The following is a 20,294-nucleotide window of genomic DNA, read 5'->3' on the forward strand; positions in this document are numbered from 1 at the left end:
GAGGAGGAGGGAGGAGGGTGGACGCGGGGGAGGGATGTCGGAGAGGAGGAGGGTGGACGCGGGGGCGGGACGTCGGAGACGAGGAGGGAGGAGGGTGGACGCGGGGGTGGGATGTCGGGGGGAGGAGGGAGGAGGAGGGAGGAGGGTGGACGCGGGGGTGGGATGTCGGGGGGAGGAGGGAGGAGGGTGGATGCGGGGCGGGATGTCAGGGCGTGCTGCCAGTTAGAGGTAAAAGGCTGTTTATGGGCTCCTAACCCTGTCCTCCCCACGGATTGCGTACTTGCGACCTGACTACCTGCCGTGTTCACGGCGCTGCCACCACCTACGGACGTGCGCAGACAGGCGGAGAACCTGCGATGCCCACGGTGCGCGTCACCCCGCCTGAGGCCGAAGCCCGGCCGCGCTCGCCGTCTTGTTTCAGCCCCACACTCTAAGTGTCCTTTCTGTGGACCATCAGTTCTGTGTTTTTCTCCCTGGGGTGCTTTTCCCGGGCGATTCTGCTGCTGCCCGTGGCTCCTGAGAGCCGTGCTAAAGAGCGGGGTGGCCTTCCTAAACGCAAGAGGCTGTGCTGTGCCTGACGGAAAAGGCGCGTGTCGGGGGAGCTTCCTTCAGGGAAGAGCCAAGAGCTGGTGTCTCAGTTCAAGGTAATGAATCAACAATATCTATTAAATAAGATTTCTTCAAAGTGAAGCACATGTGAAACAAGGTCATGTACAGACAGACTGATGCCAATGCTGTCACCAGAAGCTGGTGGTGGCAGGAACCTAGCCCTTTATGTCTCCTGGGGGCAGCGTTCACTATTCGCTAATTCGGTGTTTGCAGTAACCTCACAGAACACAGTGCAAGTGAACGATGAGAACGGACTGCACCTGGCAGTAAAAGTGGAACTACAAAAGTGACAGGCTAGATGGACATCTGAACGACATCGCAGATCCATGGTATTGATCTGGGTCATATGGCTTTCTAAGTAACTTTGGCTGGGACACTGAGGAGGAAGAAATGACAGAGAAATTCAACAGATTCCGGGAGAGCTGACGGCTCCTTACCTGTGTGGGTACTCCAGGCCTTAGAGTCAAGTTCACATTTGAAACATTGCTGATTTGATTCATGAGTGGCTGGCGATTCTAAATGCATACAGACAGAAGAATCAATACATTGTTAAAATGGAATATATTTTAAATCATCTTTCTTGAGAAATTGCCCTCCCCAACATAACACTGTCTGAGTCAGGTACTGAAACCACATGGTTCACAGCTGAATTCCCTTACAAAGCTAGTTATCAGTGAGGGTCCACATTGCTTATAACTGAGAAAGTATTGTGGACTGTTTATGGAAATCTGTCGGGGCCTGTTTCATAAGAACACATTTTCTTGAGCTAACTAGGTACTTATAAGGCGGCACTGCTCTGCCACCACTCAGCTAGTAGTGACAATTTCGGTCATGGGATAGGACTAAGGACAGGAGCTACTGTTGTCTTGAGTGCTCACACTGGGCTGAAACCACCTCTAACTCATATACACATTGCCCTGCACCAGCAGCCCCATTTTACAGACAGGAAAACTGAGGCTCATAGAGCTCAAGGCTAGACCGTTGGTAAGTAACAGGGCTAGGAAATGGGACAGTTGCTCTGTGCTAGAGTGGAGTCAGTGGACAAGACAGAAGGGAAATCAGTAAATTGAACAGAGCATGAGCTGTAGGGTCATCTCGGAAGGGATGGGATGAGCTTTCAGCCCTTCCCAAGGACACGGCTGTTACACTGCCCACTCCCCACCCCTCCCAGAGGTGCCCATGAGCAGCACACCTGCTGTGCCTGAAGGCGATGCTGCAGCTGGAGTCTCAGCTGGTTTGGCTGGTTCTGCACCAGGCCCGTGGGCCTGAGGCCGGGTCTGGGCTGCATGCGGAGTGTGGCGTAGCTAGGCCGCTGTCCCATGGTATGGAAGTTGGGATCCTGCATGGGGGTGTAGCTCCCCTGGGCCATCTGGGCCTGAGACGCATACTGCTGTGGGAACACCGGGCCCTTCTGCTCCAGCATGATGTTGGATTCCTGACTGGAGAACTGCTCCGGGTCTACTGCTTGGCTCTGAAGAGAAAGCCCCAGGTAACAAGCAAGTAAATACAACCACTATAAACAGTAGAGTCAGTATAAGGTCATTTTCTCTCACTGTCATATATTGGAAGCTTTTTACACTGTATTTGCTATACAAAGGTACCTAACTCGACTCTACCTCTCTTCCTAGAAAATATCTTTTTTCAACAGATGCACTGGTGTGAGGAAACACGCAGGGTCAGGCCTGATCCCCAACAACACTTCTTCCAAAGGAAGAACTGGGCCAGGACTGTGGGATGCCTCCTCCTCACTTCCCCATCAGATGCTGACCAGGACTTTAAAAATGGGCTAGTATCCAATATCTATAAGGAACTCATCAAACTCCACACCCAAAAAACAAATAATCCAGTGAAGAAATGATCAGAAGACATGAATAGGCACTTCTCCAAAGAGGACATCCAGATAGCCAACAGACACGTGAAACGATGCTCAGTGTCCCTCCTCATCAGGGAAATACAAATCAAAACTGCACTGAGATACCGCTTCATGCTGGTCAGAGTGGCCAAAATAAACAAATCAGGAGACTACAGATGCTGGCGAGGATGTGGAGAAACGGGTTCCCTCCTACACTGTTGGTGGGAATGTAAACTGGTGCAGCCCCTCTGGAAAACAGTGTGGAGGTTCCTCAAAACATTAACAATAGGACTCCCCTATGACCCAGCAATAGCACTGCTACGAATTTACCCAAGGGATATAGGAGTGCTGATGCATAGGGGCACATATACCCCAATGTTCATAGCAGCACTCTCAACAATAGCCAAGTCATGGAAAGAGCCTAAGTGTCCATCAACTGATGAACGGATCAAGAAGATGTGGTTTATCTATACTATGGAATACTACATGCAATGAGAAAGAAGGAAATCTGGCCATGTGTAGCAACATGGATGGAACTAGAGGGTGTTATGCTGAGCAAAATAAGTCAGGCAGAGAAGGACAGATACCATATGTTTGCACATACAGGAGGGTTAGGAGGAACTTAATGGAGGACCATGCGGGAGAAGAAGGGGAAAAATAGTTGGGGAAAGGGAGGGAGACAAACCATGAGAGACTCTTGAATACTCAGAACTGAGGGCTGATGGGGGTGGGGGAGGGGAGAAGGAGGGTGATGGGCATGGGGGAGGGCACTTGTTGGGATGAGCACTGGGTGTTGTATGTAAACCAACTTGACAATAAACTATTCAAGGGAAAAAAATTAAAAAATTAAAAAAATGCAAATGCAAATGTCCCCTGGAAGTGTTAAGTCTTTTTGCCGATTAACATGATTGCTGCAACTATGAATAATCAGGCAACCACCTTGGAACCTCGCTGGGATCAGCAGTGTTGGGGCACCGACCACCGACCACCGTTATTCCCATTTTGCAGATAACAAAACGTGAGACCTGGAGACATGAAGGAAGTTGCCATAAGCTTATCTGACCGGTTAAGTAATGGGTTCCAATCCAGTCTGTGCTTTAGCGCCTGAGCTCCTCACCAGTGTGATACACTGCCTTTATTTAACTGTATTCTGTGGCTGCCAGGACTTCCTTCAGTTTGCCACCATCTTATTACCCAATGGACATATTTATGGTTACCTTATCTATCTGGGTCAGAAGGAGGCAGGTGTAGAAAATCCAGAACTTCTACAAGAGGGATCACCTCAGACCCAGGTGGCCCCAGATGTCTGTGTTCCGGGTGGAAAGGCATACCTGGTTAGTTCTATTCTCCTCTTCCTTCTACTTCTAGGAGTAATTGCTACAACCCTCCTGATACAAGGAGGGAAGGACCCAACAGCAAGAGCATCTCTTGAGGCTTTCTCTAGCATGGTCACGTCCTAGGTCTTCCTCAAACCAGTCTACCCCAGTTAGAGCAGGTCCTGGTGCTGCCCATGATCCTTGGCTCATGCCCGCGAGGTCCTGCGCTCCGCCCGGGAGACGCGGCCCGCTGCCCTCTCCAGCACAGTGGTAAAGATGTGGACGGGGCCTGTGGAGCCTGCCCAGGGGAAGCCATTCGCTCTCGAATTACTGAATTCATTACTGAACTGAGTAACTACACTCAAGAAACTGTCTCAGAACTTTAAATATTTGCCCATCATCAACAGAGAAGAAATGAAATAATTTCCAGTTTTTTAAGAAAACACACAACTCTGACATGCACAAATGGCCATTTGTACTCTTCCTTTCCCAAATCCACTGAATAATGTTTCTATAATTCAGTTTAATATGATGACATTATACTGACAATGGACTTGATGAGATAAAATAGAATACAAATAAATGAAAAAATGAAGGGGACTAAAAATACTAAATGGTGGATTGACATCAGTTTTGATAAAAACAATGCTACAAGTCACAGCAATCCCTATAACCGCATTTTAAAAAAAAAGTCACTTGGACAAAACTCGAGGAGAACAATACTGAGTGCTGACTTCTAACTACCACTACAGCAAAGCTAACTAGCCACACAGGAAATATTTAAATTCCATTCTCCTTTCTCGATTTAGTTCAGGTTGTATCATGTAGCTTCTCAAGTCATTTCTTTCCATTCTGCTGTTCTCGATATGAATCAACAAGTCTTAACTCCCACTTCTGTCTGCTGAACTATGGGAGTTATGACAGTACGATTTCTAGGCTTCAGAGAAGCCTCCAATGACTTCGCATCAGCTTTCTGACATCCTCCTGACACGTCATATGTCTAAGAAGGACTCTGGACACTGGCAGCTACTGCTTAGTGGTAAGAAATACAGACTATCCGTGCTGAGAAAAGAGGAAGACAGTACCGAGACTGTGATGGCTTTTTAGACGCATTGTTGTTGTTACTCTTTGTAAAGTAAACCAGGATGCCGGCTTCCTTGCTGGCTTCCCACAAATTTAGCTGGGTAGCCAGATAGAGAAAATACTGTTACTGCATAAGACTTTATTAGGCTGTTTATATTATTGCTATAAAGTACTCTTAAAGTAGAGAATTACTTTAACCAACTAATTATCAGGAGGAGGAAAGCTAAAAAAGCACGTTAAGTCTGGCTAGCTTTCTTATATTCCCATTTACATTTAAATATCCCCCCAGATTATTATGGGCTCAACCCACACAAAGGTCAAAATGATTAAGGAGCTACAGCTACCTCTAAAATGACTTCTGCTAACTTATGTGCAAAGTATTCTTTCAACATACTAGCTTCTTCTCACCAGCCCACAAATGTGAAGAAGAATGTGATCACTGTGGATACCAACTGGTTTTTTAGACGAAAGGCTTCTAAGTCATTGGGGCAGCCATGTTTTGTGCTGGACTTCTCTGCTCCTGGTTGGTCCCTCTATGTCTTTATGTGAGCTGGCCTTGACTTTCTGCCTTTCAGCTCAATAGCCTAAACCTGATGTAAAGCTCATTTTCAGTGTTTCCCATTCTTGGGCAAAAGTTTATGGGGGGTAACAAGGAGGGCGAGAAAGAAAGCAGACGTAGCTTGTTAGGAGGTAAAGAAGTTCCCTAAAGAGCAGACCACAGATCATCTGTAAACAAAAGAAAATGGACAACTCCGTGCCAAGGAGAGTGCTCGCCCCCCAGCCCCGGGCCTCCCCCTGTGCGTACCTGGCTGACCAGTTCAGGTATTCCGAGAGCTCGGTCAATCTCCTCGAGGCCATCGAAATTCCGCAAGGCTAGATAGAGCTGGTCCAGAAGTGCTCCTTCATCACTGGGTGATTCTGCTGCAGGATGTGGACACAGCAAGTCATCCGGAGAGCTGCCAAACGGCTGTCTGTAAAGAGACAAACTTCATCATGGGCCCCTGGAAAAGCTAGCTGATTAGGGAACATTTTGTTTCTCTTAGAGACAAAAGGTGACCAACGTCAACCACTGACTTCCGGGGTCTTTTTAACAATACTGTACCATCCAGAATAGAACAAAATGACAACTCACAATAACAGACACACTCTATTCAGTGCCTACCACAGGCCAGACACAATTGAGGCATGTAGCGTATGATTTTTGTTTTTCCTGCCGCCACTTTAAAGCTGAGGCTCAGAGAGGTTCAACCACGTGTTGGAGCTCACACAAGCCAACACTGCCAACCCAGGATTCCAGCACAGACCCATGTGGTGCCAGGGCCCACCTGATCCTTATATTTCCACAAATCTACACGGACTTCTCAAGCAGGTATATGTATTCACTTTGCCCTGAAGTAATCAAAGGATTTTTCTGAACTCTGACAGGAAAGACAAATTTCATTTCAACAGTCTTGTTTCATGCATGGCTGTGCTGACTCGCCTGGGACAGACTAGAGACCTACAAGAAGAAAAGCGACAGTAAGTGAAGTCAGCTGTCACTAGACTGACTGGCTGGACTATTAGGACATTTCTTAGTCACGCATAAGCAGGCCTTGAAGACATTTTTATTAAGACCCTCAGGAAGGGTGGCTCGTGGCCTTTCTGCCTTTAGTCAAGAAAAGTAGATCATGAATATGCAGATGTATTTGTTATTATATAAGGCCATAGTGATATAACTCCAAACTCTATGGTACATAAAGCTCCTATAATTTAAATTAACTGACAAGTTGTACTGGGTGGGGGTTTGAAAAGTTCCTGAGTTACTTTAGTATCATAAGGGAAAATGACACTTCTATTTTGCCAAAACAGTCTAATTTGTATTCTGTTACCATATGATGCTTTGGAAAAAAGAAAAGTTTACAAGTGAGTTTATTCTTAAGCAAGTGAGAATAGATGCATCAAGAGATGAAGTGATCTATCTAAACCAATTTAACCTGCCATGTTTTCTAAAGACAGCTTGGCAGGCCACCTAGGCCTAGAATCCTGAGATGCTATTAAAGCCAACAATTAATTTCCAACATTTATAATATAGTGTGTTAAAAAACAATTTATACTCTCCCATTTATCCCTGGTAACTTGTAAGGAAAATCACCTAACCGAGCGCACCCTTCTTACGTTGCTCACCTGCCCTTCCTGCACTAATTCTGGCCCGCAAGCCCCCGAGGCTTTGCAACCTGGCCGAGCGGCCACCCGGCCACGTGTGGCGCCATGCAGCCCTCTGCTTCCATTCAAACAGTCCTGCCTTGGCTAAAGGCAACTAAACCTCTCAGGGGCTTGTGCTCTGTTTTTCTGGGGGCCTTTTCTATACCTGCCTCTTCTTATCACTGCCTTGCTTCTCAGTTAAGACATCATTTACTAGAAAAGTCTCCCTACTGCCCTTCCTGTTTCTCCAGCATCCACGGTCTCCCAGAATTTAAGTTCTTAAACACAAATGTGATCATATCACTCTACTGCTGCTATGCTTAAGGAGTGGGAGGAAGGAGGAGATGTAGAAAAGCAGCAACAAGGAGGAGAAAAACAAGAGAACCACGTTTTACAGAAGCAAAGAGGAGGAAATTCCGCCAAGAAGTGACCAACATTTGGATGTGGTACGTTTCGTGAAAAAAGAGTTCAAGTCAGCCAAGAATGGATGTTGTGTATTTACCAATCACTTATACCTGGGACCCCATTCCTCAAAGATGCGAGCTAGTTAAATGAGGCAGTAAAGTATTTTCTGGCTCTGCCTTATTCCCTAATTTTCAACTCCTGTTTGTTCAGAAGCCTCATTCCCACACAAGCAAGATAACCCCACCCAGATCCCACTAGATCCCCACCGATGACAGGCTAAGGTGGAATCTACTCTCTCAAACTCCAGGAAGGCTGCTCGTTCTGCCTGAACCCAAAGCCCCTGGTCTTATGCTGGATGGAAACCCAGCGTCAGAAGGAAAGGGAGGTCCAGTCGCCCTTTGAACGACAACTCCACTGTGGGACAGATAAACCCAAAGCTTAAATTAAAAAAAATAAAAATAAAAACCCAACGCAGATGTTTATTTGTATTTAAACAATTTCCAGCATAATAAAATAACCCATTTTTGTTACATGCTTTTCTTAATTAAAATAAAAAACATCAAACCAATACATAACACAGAATGAAATGTCAAACAGTACCTCCAGGCTTTCCTACTTTGGTCAAGGACCTTCCCTGTCAAGTCAGGCTGAGGACTCTCAAGATACCTCCCTGCTTATAGCCTCTCTCCTATTCTCCTTAGACAATGTTGTTAGGTTCCTTTTCCAAAACAAACTTTGCTGAGCTGACTCAAAATTCTTATTTTAGCTCTCCCAGAAAATGTCTGAGTCCCTGGACAGGTGGTGGTGGTGGTGGAATTTAAGGATGCACACACTGTGGTAAAGCCTAATCTCTCCAGAGTCAATATCCACAACTTGTCTGTGAGCTCCAGCCACACTGGGCAATTGACCTTTTTCCATAAGATGCCACCTATGCCACTGTAAGGCCAACACTTGTCATTCCATGCTTCGTCCTCTCTTTTCACTTAAAATCGATATTGGTATTTATGTTAGAACATCAACTTTAGACTGGACCCAGTGAGGAGATCTCAAATCTCTTTGCTGGCCCAGTTCTTGAAACTGCATTGGCTCAGTAAGCTTCCAATTGATGAAAATAAAAGGCTCCTGATCTCGCCAGGATATCATATCTTATAATCAGAAAAATACATTGTGTTGTGGTTAATATGATAAATTTGGGTATACCATGAGTTATAGCACTTCCCTTAGAAACATAATAATATGATTGGCTTATGGAAAAAAGTACCGATCCAGACTTCCAAGCCCAACTTTATAAATGCCCACCAACACAATGAAGAACTTCTTCTCCTGCATTTTGGGCAACTACAAATACAGTTATAATCTAGACAGTGTCCGACAAGTACAATACTAAGACAAGGACAAAATTCAGAGGAATAAAGGAAAGAACACACACAGGCCATGGGCTGGTGTGAAATGATTAAGTAATAAACCGGCAGAAGATAAATCTATCATCAAAAGAAACCTCATTTCTTGAAATGTACAATTTATGAACTAGCAAAACAGTAAGGATGGAGATAAGACGGGGAATAAGGAGGTGCCTGGATGGCTCAGTCAGTTGAGCATCTGACTCTTGATTTTGGCTCAGGTCCTGATCTCACGGTTCATGGGATTGAGCCTGTCACTGGGCTCATGCTAACAACACAGAGCCTGCTTGGGATTCTCTCTCTCCCTCTCTCTCTGCCCTTCCCTCACTCATGCATGCAGACACTTGCTCAGAATAATCATCATTCTTTTTATTTATTTATTTTTTTTCCTCATTTTTTTTTACAAATAGTTTATTGTCAAATTAGTTTCCACATAACACTCAGTGTTCATCCCCACAAGTGCCCTCCTCCATGCCCCTTCCCCACTCCCCCCCACATCCATCAGTCCTCAGTTTTTGTCAGCATTCAAGAGTCTCTCATGGTTTGCCTCTCTCCCTTTCCCCCACCCTTCTTCTCCTCCTTGTTCCTCCGTCAAGTTCCTCCTAATCCTCCTATACATGCAAATATATGATATTTGTCCTTCTCTGCCTGACTTATTTCGCTCAGCATAACACCCTTAAGGTCCATCCATGTTGCTACACATGGCCAGATTTCATTGTTTCTCATTGCCATGTAGTATTCCAATTCATCATTCTTTTTAAAAGAAGAGGAATAAGGTTAATTCTGAGCTCCTTGTTTGAGAAACCATAACCATATTGTTCACTTTTCACACATTTTTCAAAAGTCTGCAGAAAAGCAGCAGCTACTACATGATAAGAAATAGTCAACAAAAGAAACTTAGATGCATTTCAAACAAAAGAAAACCAAGTTTTTCATGGAAGGCAGCCACTGTATTTGAAGAGAAAGCCACTTTTGTAAATTCAACAGAAATCTTCAAAAAATCCTTTGTAAGTTTTGAGCTATATTTTATTTTACTTATTTTTTTAAAGTTTATTTTTATTTATTTTGATAAATATACTACATCAAGGAAAACAAAACACAATGGAACTACAGAAAATGCAAGTTCAACTATAGAGAAATGATTAAGAGAATTATGTTTGAGATTTAAGGGCTAAACACAGTCCTTTGGATATGTGTACATGAACTAACATTGGGTTCATAAAACATTGAAAACTTGCTCCTAAGTAGGCAGTAAAAGTATAAAACGTTAATGATGGTACTTAGGGGAGTTAAAAAAAAAAAAAAAAAGAGGTATGATAAATAAAGTACTATTTTTCTTTTCAAAAGAGAGACATGGTCAGAACCTTCCCTTACTTCTGAATTTCTATTACCATAAAGTTGGGTCATAAATTTTTTCCAAACTGAATTAGTTAAAATAAAAGATGGGGGGGGGCAGTGAGTGGCTGGAAAACTGAAATGGCTTTAGAAGTGATGTACACGTTCTATTTTGTGCACACAGTTCTCATACGAAGAAAACCGACACACCGTAACCAGAGCAACGGCAGACCAGGGGTGGCGCCCGGTCCCAGAAGCCTGCACAGCAAACTGCACCCGCTCACGCTGTGACCGGGCTCAGCAGAAACTCTGGAATTCTTCCATTTTCGTCTTAACAGAATGCTCATCTGTTTGGGAAACACTGACAATCCTAACTGTGGGCCTTGAATTCTCTAGAAACTAATCTTTGACATTCCATCCCCAACTATCAGGTGCTGCATTTAATTACTGTACCACGTTTCTAGTATGTGCAAGTTTCCATGGAAATGGGTGGCTTTTTTAACATATCAGATAAACATTTAGAAAAAGCGTAACATTCATGGACTCCATTAAATTAGACTCAAAGAACTGGAAGAACCCCAAAAAAGTACTACTTCCAAGTTATTGCTACAGTGGTTATTTGTGTGATGCTCTACTCCCAACAGACCTGGTGATGGAGGCTGACGCTGCCTGGTGGCTGGTCCCGTGAGAGCCTCAGTGACTGCACGCGGTTCTCGCTCTGTGCGTCCTTTTCCCGCCTCATTTCTGCTCAGAGTGCAGGGGGAGGGCCAGAGATGCTGGCATCTGCTGGGGCTCTTTGGAAATGCAGAGCCCTGGGCCCCACCCAGACCTGCCTTTTAAGGAGATCCCAGACATGATTCAGAGGCACCGCAGGCTTGAAAATACTAGTTTCTCCCCGTAAGTGAAGGGAATACAGCTGGTAAGCGAGCCTCCTTCTTTATGTCCTTGAGATGGTTATTATGCACTTTCCCTGGTCTTTTTTTCCAGTGAAATAACTAGCCCTTGACTTTTTCTCAGATGTCTTATTGCTGGGATCATATTCATCTTCTGTTATTTTGGGTTTTTTGTTTTTAAACTTCACTGATTCTTCTGAATCCTTTACTCTCCTTTAAGATAAGGAAAGGAAGACAGGCATCACACCACAGTTCTGAGCTGTGCAATGCCCACTGTGATAAATGCACTACATCTCAGAGAAGGACTCACTCTGAAACCTGTAGTTTTGAAAACACAAATAAACTCTGAAAGTGCACTCTAAGTCATGAAATTTCAAAAACCCTGCTGACTTTCATTATCTGTGAAGTAGATCATATTTCATAATTTTAAACTAGAATAATCTAGGACAATAAACTAGGACAAAATGCTCGGTCTGCAGTAGGGTCCTTCACCCACAGCTCTTCACATGTGAGCCTCAAGGCTGAAATGCTACAGCTTAAATTTTCCAACAAGTTTACTTCCTGGAAAACAGCGCACACACCTTTCAGTTCCTGCACTGAACTGGCTTGGGCTCCCATCTCTCTGCCTGGGGAGCTTCTCTGCTCACCTAACCAGCCAAGCAGGACCATCACTTACACCTCAAGGTCTGCCTGCGGTGCTCTGCTAAAAACAACGAGATTATTCAGAAAACATAACTGTGATGTTAGCATTGCAGGAAATAATGGAACTCTCAAAGAGGCAAACACAAAACAAAACAAAAACCACCTATGAGTTAAACCCTGAGCATCCCAAGCTACTGGTGACAGGTGTGTTTTTATCCACAGAGCAGTAAGAGTCAGGGCTCTGGGCCAAAGCAAAATAGAAGTGTTAACTTGAGGCTGCTGGACTGAAATGAGGGAACGTGGAATGGACCCCCCACCTCCGGCACTGCAGATTCGCTTTTTAAAGAGAAGTTTCCTCAATTTCGACCCTAGATGTTTCACCAATCAAGATCAACTTATGAACTCCCAATGCAAGATTACCAAAATACTCAGGGAAACAGGCCATCATGAGGGAGAGTCAATACTGGATTTAGACCTCTAAGAAATCTAGTTATCGGAATTATCAGGTAAAGAAATTCAGAAAACAATGAATGTAATGCTTAAAGATATAAAGATGGAATCACAAATATAAGCAAACAATGAGATTGAAAAGTAGACCAGGGAAATACAACTTTTATAAGAAATATAATTGGATTAAACATAGCTAAAGAGATAATTAATGAACTGGATAAATTAATTATTTTGATGTACTGAGAGACAAGGAGATGGAAAATACACGGATTAAGAAATATGGAGGGTAGGGGGCGCCTGGGTGGCTCAGCAGGTTAAATGCCCAACTTCAGCTCAGGTCATGAGCAGGTCTGTGAGTTCAGGCCCGCATTGGGCTCTATGCTGACAGCTGAGAGCCGGAGCCTGCTTCTGATTCTGTGTGTACCTTTCTCTCTCTCTGCCCCTCCCCTACTTGTGCTCTCTTTCTCTCTCTCTTAAAAATAAACAAACATTAAAAAAAAAAAAAAAAAAAAAATCCAATGTAGCAAGAGAAGGTGTAACATATGTCTAACCAGAATCCTAGAAGGAAAGAATAGAGAAAATGGAAAGGGGCAGTATAACACGAGACAGTAACTAATGAAAAAAAATGAATCTACAGAGTAAAAAAAGTAGTACAACATATACCAACTACCAAGCAGTATAAATAAATCCATATCCAGACCCACTGTAGTGAAAGTGTAATACATACAGTAAATACAAAGAATATTTCAAAAGCAACAAGAGAAAAGATCACCTACAAAGAAACAAAATTAGACTGATAATCAGAACCAAAAAAACTTATAAACAAGATCACATACCACTTTCTTTCTCAAAACCTTTTTGAATGGCTTAACGAAAAAGTATGAATTCTTCAGAGTGTGGTATTTAAGACCTTTTTTTCCTTTCAAATTTTTATTTAAATTTAAAGCTGTTAGTTAACATGAAGTATAGTATTTGTTTCAGGAGAATTCAGTGATTCATCACTTACATATAACACCCAGTGCTCATCTCAACCAGTGCCCTCCTTAATGCCCCTCACCCCTGTAACCCATCCCTCCACCCACCTCCTCTCCAGCAACCGTCAGTTTCTTGTCCATCACTAAGAGTCTGTTGTGGTTTGTTTCCCTCTCTTCCAACCCCCTTTCCCATATATTCATCTGTTTTTAAGTATTTTAAGCCTTCTAAAAATCTATTCTATTACTAATCTGCTCTTCCTGCCAAATCTTCCCGTACCTGCCTTTACTATATATATATAAGTATATATATAGTGGTAACATGTATGTAACAGAAAACTAGACTATTCCCTGTTGCCCTAAACTTAGCGTGTGTTTTCTGTAACATCCAGGCCTTGACTGTGCTGCTTTTACCCACCAGGCTGGCCGCCTGCCGCCTCTGCCCCCCGAATCCCTCCTTCCCTAGGACCCTAAGCCCTCTCCAGTCACCACAGCTGGATGATCTCTGGTACTCGATTTCTCTTATACTATTTATAGTACATGCATACTACCTTATATTACAGTTACAAACATGTATCTCTTATTTTCCAACTAAATTATAACTTTTTAAAGGCATGCCCTAGAAGTAAATGATTTCTGGATTTCTCCCTCCGCTCCCCCCCTTACCCCCTGTCCAATAACTGATGATTATAGTCTGAATACATGAAAACTGGTCAGGACCAACTATTTAGAAGGAAAAGATTAATTTCTGGCAGAGGTCTAAAATAACTTACTGGGGCACCTGGGTGGCTCAGTCGGGTGAGTGCCCAACTCTTGATTTCGGCTCAGGCCATGATCTCACAGTTGGTGGGCTCGAGCCCTGAGTCAGGCTGTGCTGACAGTGGGGACCCTGCTTGGGATTCTCTCTCCTTTCTCTCTCTCTCACTGCCCTTCCCCTGCTCACATGAGTGCCTGTGTGCTTGCTCTCCCTCTCTCAAAATAAACAAACATTTAAAAATAAAATAACTTCCAGAACTCATGGGCCCCTGTTCCCTCGGATCTCCTGGTTCCTCAGGACTCACCTGTTTTGGTTGGCGAAAGATGCCTGGTCTATCGGCAGGATGCTCTCAGGCCACGGGGCAGTCTGATTTGGGGGAGCTTGTTGTTGGCTATACTGCGGTCCCCCCATATTCATCTCTAATTCAGATGGCCCTAAAAAGAGAGAAGACGAAAATCAAAAAACTTTGTAACTTGTAATCAAGGAAGCGCCTATTCCTGCTATGTAATATATAGAGAAATATCTGGTTTATGGAAAATGAAAAAAGACAGACATGGGTGCCTGGCTGGCTCAGCTGGAAGAACCTATGACTCTTGATCTCAAGGTCATGAGTTTAAGCCCCAAGTTGGGTGCAGGGATTACTTAACTAAATAAATTAAAAAAAAATAAAAAAGACAGATGCAATAATATTTAGGTGAAAATAATAAGACCAAATTAAAAAAAATTTTTTTTAATGCTTTATTTATTTCTGAGAGAGAGAGAGACAGCATGAATAGGGGAGGGCCAGAGAGAGAGGGAGACACAGAATCTGAAACAGCTTCAGGCTCTGAGCTAGCAGTCAGCACAGAGCCTGACGCGGGGCTCAAACCCACAAACTGTGAGATCATGACCTGAGCCAAAGTTGGATGGTTAACCGACTGAGCCACCCAGGGGCCCCAGTAAGACCAAATTTAACAAAGGCAATAAATATCGAGGCTTTTCACCCACTTTAGGAAATATCTAGTGTGGCAGCTCTGAATTCTTACAATGAGAACCTTTTATATTCTTCAAGAAAAAAAGCTTTAGTTTATGTGGGTTCTATCTTATTGATACTTACTTTATGGGAAATTAACACTGGGAAGTAGAAAAAACAATTATTCACTCATTTAAAAATCATTATAATAAATCCACTATATGTTAATGTACATAAGATTTTTTCCCCCTTTTTAAAATAGGCTTCATGCCCAGTGTGGAGCCCAATGCAGCTCCTCAACTCATGATGTGAGATCAAGACTCGAGCTGAGATCATGAATTGGACACTTAACCAACTGAGCCACCTAGGTGCCCCATAAACCAGATTTTTAAATAAAAAGTAAAAAAAACAAAAACAAAAACATTTACTGGTATTGTTTTACATTAAAACATTTTTTAATAGTTTATTGTCAGGTTGGTTTGCATGTAACATCCAGTGCTCATCCCCACAAGTGTCCTCCTCCATGCCCATCATCCCCCCTTCCCCTCCCATTAAAACATTTTTTTATTACTTTTTTAAGTTTATTTTTGAGAGAGAGAGAGAGAGAGAGAGACAGAGCACAAGTGGGGAAAGGGCAGAGAGAGAGAGGGAGACACAGAATCAGAAGCAGACTCCAGGCTCCAAGCTGTCAGCACAGAACCCAATGCGGGGCTTGAACTCACAAACTGCGAGATCATGATCTGAGTTGAAGTCAACCAACTGAGCCACCCAGGTGTCCCTTGTTTTACATTTTTTAGAATTTTTTAGTCTCTGGATTGACAGAGGAGAGCCAGACATTCCACCTAGGTGATAGCATACAGCATGTAACTATGAGAGAGGTGACAGTGAAGAAGGCCAGTAGGGTCTCAGCATCATTATGGAAACCATTTAGTCTTGCAGACCCCCTGAAAGGACACCGGGGTCCTGGATCATACTTCTGAGAACTCTAGATCACTTGTTCTTGAACTTTTATTAACTATAAGTCAGTTAGCTCTTCTAGAAGAAAGAGGGTAGAACAGAAAAGCGGCTCAGGCACAGAAATGTGCCCTTTCTTAGTTCTTTATAATATGACATGAGATTTTTAATGATTTTATTGTTATCATCATGTATAGACCTGTCTTCCATTACAAGAGACAATTTTCTGTGGAGTTCATGGTTTTTTTGTATTTATTAAAAATCAAAGAAAATCAAAGAAATGATTAAAAATCAAAGAAATTAGGCTACACAATAAAGCTCGAAGGCCAGGTGAGGTACCCTTCAATAAAGAAACAGGGAGAAAAATTAAATTTCTGGATATGGGAGATTTATTAATTATGGTATGTATATATACATATTTTAACTTTTCAAGTAATCACTATACCCAACATGGGGCTCGAACCCATGACCCTAAGAGTCACATGCTCTACCAACCAAGCCAGTCAGGTGCCCCTTAATTATGATATTTAAATGAATGTAGCAATACATTAAAGATTTCTCAGCTTAATTCTGCATGTGGATCTGGTCATTTTTAGCATTTTTCCATAAAAGCCTTTCATAATTATATGAATTTATGTTTAGAAACCACTCATCAATTTGAAGTACATTCTCTGTAGAAAGGCTATCTGAATGTCACCTCTCAGAAACAATAAGCCAAAATGTGCTGAGCAATTACATAACTAGGTAAAAAGCGGATGCCAGAGGCAGGATGAGAATTCTGCGTTGTCTTGTCAAAACAATCCCGGTACCTTTCCGTTAATGACTTAGCTCTTACTCACTGTGCAATATTCTAAGTATATGAAAAAGTACATAAACATGAACTTATCTGAATTATGCTAATGTGCAAGGTTAATATGTCAATGATTAAGAAAATAATCTCAAGTATGAGTTGTACAACTCCGCATATACTGAAATTCCCTAAATCATATACTTTATTTATTTATTTATTATTTTTATTTATTTCTAGGAGAGAGAGAGACAGCGTGAGCAGGGGAGGGTCAGAGAGAGAGGGAGACACAGACTCTGAAACAGGCTCCAGGCTCCCATGTTGGCAGTCAGCACAGAGCCCGACGCGGGGCTCGAACCCACGAACCGCGAGATCATGACCCAAGCGAAAGTCGGACAGACGCTTAACCGACTAAGCCACCCAGGCGCCCCATAAATCATATACTTTAAATGGGTGAATTGTATGATGTGAATTATGTCTCAGTAAAGCTGTTACTTTAAAAAAAAAAAAAATAACGGTCTGTACAACTCAGGTTGAGAACATTTTCACTCCCCCCAAAAGAAACCCTGCGACCATACTAGGAGCCAGTCCCCAGGTCGCCCAGACTGCCAGTCCTGGGCAACCACTCCTCTCCTTTCTTTCTCTACACATTTGTTTGTTCTTGGCGTTTCATATAAATAGTGTCATATAATGTATTAGACCGTTAATTTTAATAACACTTGAACTGTATCCAAAGAGAATTTTAGTGATTTTCACATTTTGTGAGATGTTCTGTTAGACCTTGTACCTTCAGTGAGGACCCTGGAAAGTCTGGTTTAATAGTCTAGGATGGTGGCCTTAGAATCTGCATCTAATGTCCTAGAGGGTTCTGGTGACCATCTGGAGTCAGGAACCACTGCTGTAACACGGAAATGCTTTCTACAAATATCATACATGTAACACTGACAGTGCGACACTCTGATTCACTCCCCCCAAAAGTTGAACTGAGATAATTTAATAAAAATAAAACACCACAAAGGTAGTTACTTCTCTGATGTAACTGGGAAACCTCTGAGATTCTAGGATTCTATACAGAGTTCCAGCAAAACCCCACTTATGACATGGCGGGGAATCACCTGCAAATGAGGAGCATGTCTGCAAAGCCCTTTTGGAGTGGCACCTCTCTTCTCAGAAAGCCCAGAAAGGAGAAGCACAAAGCACTAGGACTCCCTTACCTATACTCATGACCTGAGACTGAAGCATCTGTCTTTGACCAGGCTGGCTGTTGGGTCTCATGGGGATGCTGGCTGTTGGGTTCCGAATCATACCTCCTTGGATTGGCCGGTTCATGGCACTCGTGGTAGCAGCACAGGTGACTCTCACAGCAGAAGTCTGTGGGGCCCACTCCCCAGATGGCATAGTGGGCCGGGAAGCATTGCTACCAAGCATTCCTGCAGGCAAGCCAAAGCAAACGGAGAGATGGAGTCACTGAGAACATCGTCAGCGTGTATGAAACACTAGATGATCTTACTCTGTGGAAGCCAATCTTTCTCTACTACACAGTCAGCCTGACAGGTAACGCCTTCATTGGGACAGACGCGGGCCCTTGGCTGAGCAACGAGAATTGGCAATTTCTACAGTTTTTCAAAGCATGGACTTGCCACTCTTTATAGTTCGGAAAAGCTGTTAAAATTGTTCCCATATGTACTTAGAAACAGGTGCTGTGGTGTGTGGAGAACCCCAACTTCCTTCCTCAGGAAGTGAATCACATTAGCTGATCTACACGTCAGTGCTTTACTTTCCAAAGGGGAGGTGAGGCTGAGAGAAACAAGGTTTAAACTGATAGTCAATACTCTAATTATAAATCCAAATCACAGAATATCCAGTGAAGCCAACGTCAGATTTTTAAATCCTCAAATCCCTTTCAGAGTACTCTACAAAACTGACAAAGGTAGCCTCTAAAATACGAAGAAATTACAGGATCTTCCCAGCACAGTTAATTTTACATCCAAGGCAAGGGAACTCCTACTTATGGGGAACTTCAATGTACCTGGACCACCACATTCCTGATGATATAGATCTACAGTAGATTAGGGCAGACTGTAAAGATCCCTTTATACTTGAAATACTAATAGTTATTTGGCCACACACAGTAGTAAGAGTGCAATACTCCAAGCAGGCTCAAGTGTTTGCTCTCTCTGGCCTGCCCCTGGGGATGCTGACAATGGCAAAATATTTGCTAAGACTTGATATTCTAAAGGGGAAAACCTCCAAGTGAGAACTCTTCATTTTATAATGTTGAATGACGGATGTATAAAAGTTCTGTGATAACTAAAAAGAGGATACACATAAGAAATGGAGAGAACATGTATCATGGGTGGTTTTTCACTGGTGAAATGAGAATGTGCTATATTAGAATGATTAAGAATAAAGGGTAATTAATTAGACTGAAAACGTTAGAATATTATAGTAATATATATTTAAAAAACCATTTGACGATGTCTAGGACTGTAAACTGGAATAAAGGAAATAAGCCTATACTATAGATTAATGATTAGAAACTTTATAAAAGTGATGATCACAGAATAAAACAGTCAGCTTACTGGAATGCTCTCCAATGCTTCACATGCCACTTTCACAGTGAAAATTTGCAGAATTTTCTTATGGTCAAATATTAATTTCTAACAAAAAATTTCATTTGAAAAATCTACTAGTTTGATGTGGCTGAATCATCATGAAATTAAATACCCCACCAATAAAGTAACAGTGCATTTGAGCCCTTACCTGTGCTACTGTTCCCTAAATTTCCTTGGTTTCCTATCATCCCTTGATTACCCATCATTCCTGGCTGAGGTATCACTGAGTAGGGACTATTGTTTCTGATTGGTGGGAAAGGTCCAGCACCAGTTGGGCTTTGCAATGTGATGTCAAGTGGTAAGTTCTGGTTTGGCAATAACCTGCCCAGTTGCCCTGGTCGTGGGTTATTAAAAGCTAAGGAGAAAACACATGAAAATTGAAGGTTAATATAGGATAATGGAAAAAAAAAATAGTAACAGAAGCAGTGTTTAGGGAAAATGTCGTCTGTAAAATATCAAAGCTATGCACACCAGGGACCAACTGCCTACCTAAAAGACAAATTCACAGACAAAAACCATATGTAGGGCCAAATCGTGGACTCATAATTTAGTCAGCAAGTCTCCAATTTAACTCTTAACAATCTTGCAAAAAGAGAGAAAAAAAGTGTCTATTATTTACTATATATTTCCTCCCCACTACTAATTTCTAACATTCAGTTGTATTTGCTGAGCAGACCACTCATATGGTATTGTCCATATGTTACATTATTTGAACTCAGGAGTATTGTTCTGTCACAGCTACGAAGCTATAAACATCTCCTGCATACAATCCCAAACCCAGACACGGATGGTTTGGACAGATCATTTCTTAACTGGACTTTCCTAGGAGTAGAATTAGCTTAAAAGTATCTATTCGCATTGGAAATTAAAATCTTTTAAGTGTGAACTCCACTACCTGAAGTCAGTATTAAAGCTTTAGAGCCCTGTTTAATCTTCTAAATACAGCTTTAAATTCTGGACATGTTTAGATTTGAAATGATTCTTACAGTTGACCGACAAGAATCCACTGTGCAGTGTGCACTATACAATCACACAGACAACCGACAGTTTGATAAGAACATTATTCAGTTTTACAAGGATATAGATGTTATG

The 20,294-nt window shown here is 42.6% G+C and overlaps 1 protein-coding gene across 4 annotated transcripts in view; it reads right to left on the reverse strand.

Annotated features, from left to right (window-relative positions):
* NCOA2 (nuclear receptor coactivator 2) overlaps positions 1-20,294 on the reverse strand; it is a 285,902-nt gene that overhangs the window by 16,688 nt on the left and 248,920 nt on the right. For all 4 annotated transcript variants that reach the window (XM_039238376.1, XM_039238373.1, XM_039238374.1 and 1 more), the window contains 6 exons: positions 19,351-19,557; positions 17,802-18,017; positions 14,199-14,328; positions 5,666-5,831; positions 1,802-2,080; positions 1,047-1,124 (listed from right to left, as the gene is read on the reverse strand). In XM_039238376.1, the coding sequence (XP_039094307.1) occupies positions 1,047-1,124; positions 1,802-2,080; positions 5,666-5,831; positions 14,199-14,328; positions 17,802-18,017; positions 19,351-19,557 (1,076 nt within the window). The remainder of the gene's footprint in view (positions 1-1,046; positions 1,125-1,801; positions 2,081-5,665; positions 5,832-14,198; positions 14,329-17,801; positions 18,018-19,350; positions 19,558-20,294) is intronic.

Source organism: Hyaena hyaena, unplaced genomic scaffold (assembly GCF_003009895.1).
Source record: "Hyaena hyaena isolate Hyena2069 unplaced genomic scaffold, ASM300989v1 scaffold_139, whole genome shotgun sequence".
Classification (NCBI taxonomy): Eukaryota; Metazoa; Chordata; class Mammalia; order Carnivora; family Hyaenidae; genus Hyaena; species Hyaena hyaena.